The 3,274-nt window shown below is 62.6% G+C and overlaps 1 protein-coding gene across 1 annotated transcript; it reads right to left on the bottom strand.

Moving 5' to 3' along the window:
• Positions 1-117: 117 nt before the first annotated feature.
• On the bottom strand, positions 118-485 carry FIBRA_08664 (uncharacterized protein; the record flags this gene model as incomplete). Its single annotated transcript, XM_012330296.1, has 2 exons — positions 118-322; positions 376-485. The coding sequence occupies 2 exons, from the start codon at positions 483-485 to the stop codon at positions 118-120; spliced, it is 315 nt and encodes a 104-aa protein (XP_012185686.1).
• Between the last annotated feature and the right edge of the window lie 2,789 nt (positions 486-3,274).

Here is a 3,274-nt window from a genome sequence, read left to right as displayed (position 1 = left end):
AACGGCGCGTGGGGAGACGGGACGGGGCTGTAGGCGCGCGACATGGCGGGCAGAAGGACGAGAGAAAGGGAGACGAAAAGAGAGACGGGCGTAGACTGGCCTGAACGCGGATGCGGATTACTTTAACTCGTTCTGCACGGCTCGTGTGCGCCCCCATTGGCTGCCTGCCGAGGCCACTCCCGCGCCGTCCGCCCTCCTCGCGACTGCTCGCCCTTCTGTCGTCTCCCTTGCTGCCTCCGCCTCGCCCTCGCCCTCGCCCTCGCCCCCGCCAGCGTCGTATCCCCATACCAAAGCATCCCTGGCCTCGACATCCAGCGCGCGCCTAGCTCAGAGTCCGCCCCCGACCCATCTGCCTTTCCCAGCCGGCGCCCGCACCCATCGATCCTCTCCCCCTCCATCCAGCAGCCGCCCAGCCTCGAGCCATCGCTCTCCCACTGCGCCCAACCTGCCCTGTCCACTTGGAATGCCGCGCGGTAGCAAACCATGGCCGGCACTCTCCACTCCCACATATCGGCACGGCCATCGTGAGCTCACATCGCCTCACGGCTCTCTTCGGCATCTCCATCCACCGGTACCGAGCTCTCTGTCCCATCCTCCTCCGATTGCAGCTCTACGCAGACTTCCACCTTGCGCTCCATCACCCTGACACCACATATCTTACCCCCCACGCGTCGCGTTATCCGCCATGGGCGCACACCTCGCCCGCATCACCGCTCATCCTGGACATGTCCCCCGCACTCATTAGCCCGACTCGGTCCGAGACGTCAGCTAGCGCTTTCATCCTCCGAGAATAGCAGCCCCGAAGACGCCCCGTAACTTTGCCTCAGCCGCCCATCCTCTACGAGAATAACTCGGATTGTTTCCGACCGCCCAGCAGTGACGACAGGCTTTATGTTCAGTGGAGCCCATGCGCATGCAGCTGGCCGCGGGATCACATCCGCATCACCATCGCCCAAGCGTTGTATGACGTCGCCCACCGCAGCCGAGTATACCATCGCTGTCGCCGCCCCGTCTATGCGCTAACTCTCTCCCGCCGGTGCTGCAACCAAAACGCGGCGATCACGTTCGACTACGGACTGGAGCTGTGCTCCTACCTGGATGTTGCCCGCGTTCGTAGGTCCACGCATAAAGGGGCAGGGGGAACAAGGGGCTGCAGGAACGTTGCCGTCGACCTGCTTCCCCCTGAACAAGGTCTACTCTTCATATCGGCATTGGCGTCAGCCGTCCATTGCAGGCTTTGCAGCCGCGTATTTGCTGGCGCCCGCTATTCTTGCGGTGCGAGAGCCGCACTATTTATACCAGCCACTCGCCGGGCCCGAAGCTCACCGTGCAGCAGAATGGCTGTAGTCGGCGGCATATGTGCATGTGCACAGTGTTCTTCTACGTATCCCACAGCTCGTCCAGCGATCGCATCCTCGGATTACAACGTTGAGCACCCGGTCTGATTACTTTGATCAATTGCCGATTCCTCACGCCAAACTTATCGCCGCCTCGTTCAGCAGCGACCAATCCCTAGGCATTCTATCTTTGTCGAGAGGAAGCATGTCCACAGCTCGTGGTGCCGACTGCTACGGTATGCGCTATTGCAAACTGTCAGCATTCTTCAGATATTGCCTCGGGTTTGGAACTGTCAGCCGACAGGGCGCTGCCACCAGTAAGACGAAGCAAGCGTCTACATAGCACAAGCAGGCAAATATAGGACCATGGCCATGTGCAAGAAGACCCTGTTCGGTGCCATCTTTATTGTGCGAGTTTCCCTTCAAGCTTCGTGCGCTTGAGCTCAATTCAATGTCTCCGCCGGAACTTATCAGAGAAGGCCGTCTCCAATCGATGCAGCCGCGACTGGGGCGGTACCCAGCGATGATTCTGTCTACGCGAGATAAAAATACACCAGAGATCCCTGTCCACAGCCTCAGCGCAAGCCGCTGGGCACCACACTCGGAATATACTTAAGGCTGCAACAGAAGGAACCACAATCTCCTGAGAGTACCCCAGCAGTCGATGGCTCGTTGTTACCGCTCGCTGCGGCACCGAAACACTGAAGCAGATGTCCGGTGTGCTACCCCGGTCGGAGCAGCTGCTTCTTCCGACACTATATAGTCGCGTACCCTGCCCACATTGATATTCGGACAACCACCTCGTCGAGCGATCCTATACCGCCTCTATCTCGACTGGCTTAACGTCGCGCACCTCGATCCATCATGGCACAAAACTGTGGCAACGGCGGTGGCGCGGATACCTACACGGGCTTGCGCATCGCGTCCGTCTTTATCGTCATGGCCACATCCATGTTCGGCGCACTCTTCCCCATCCTCTCGCGCCGCTCGCAGTACCTCCGCGTCCCCGTCGCCGCGTTCAAGGTCGCCAAGTACTTTGGCTCTGGCGTCATCGTGCGCGGTCCCCCCTCGTCCCGCGCGATAGCGACTGACCTGGCTTGCGTGCAGATCGCGACCGCGTTCATACACCTCCTCAGCCCCGCCATGGACGCGCTGAGTTCGCCCTGTCTCCCCGCGTCGTGGCGGGAATACGTACGCCCCCGCCTCATTGCGCCCCCCCGTGACTGACCCCTCCGCGCGAACGACGCTCTGCACAGCCCTACGCACTCGCGCTCTGCCTCGTCAGCATCTTCATGATCTTCATCGTCGAGATCATCGCGTTCCGCGTGGGCACCGCCATCCTCGCCAAGATCGGCATCAAGCATGGTACGTCCCTTGCCGCGGTCCCCAGCCGTGGCCGCGCCTGACGCGCGACGGTCCCAGATCCGCACGGACACCACCTCGCGATCGGCGCACACGCCGCGCACGGCCCAGAGTCCAGCCGTGAAAAGACGCCGGATCCCCGCCCTGCCCCGCGCGACGCGGAGTCCATCAAGGAGGTCGGCGGCCCTGGGCGCGAGGGTGACGTCGAGTCGCTGCCGGACGCAAGCAGCGCCGCGCCAACGTCGCCCGCGGCGCAGGTCCTGGGCATCGCGATCCTCGAATTCGGCGTGCTGCTGCACAGGTGAGTTGCGCCGCCGCTCCGCCCGCCCGCCCGCCCGCGGGGGCTGACGACCCGCACCAGCGTGTTCGTCGGGCTCACGCTCGCGGTCAACGCGAACTTTAAGATCCTGTTCGTCGTGATCATCTTCCACCGTGAGTCCTGCGCGGTCTGCGCGCGCGTGGTAGCCGAGACTAAGCGCGCCGTGCCCCCGCAGAGATGTTCGAGGGCCTCGGCGTCGGCTCGCGGCTCGCGTACATGGACCTCCCGCCGGGGTACCGCTACATCCCCATCGTCG

The sequence above is a fragment of the Fibroporia radiculosa genome, assembly GCF_000313525.1.
Source record: "Fibroporia radiculosa TFFH 294 genomic supercontigs, scaffold1606, whole genome shotgun sequence".
Taxonomy (NCBI): Eukaryota; Fungi; Basidiomycota; class Agaricomycetes; order Polyporales; family Fibroporiaceae; genus Fibroporia; species Fibroporia radiculosa.
The sequence above is the reverse complement of the archived record's forward strand: the minus strand, read 5'-3'. Positions and strand labels throughout refer to the sequence as shown.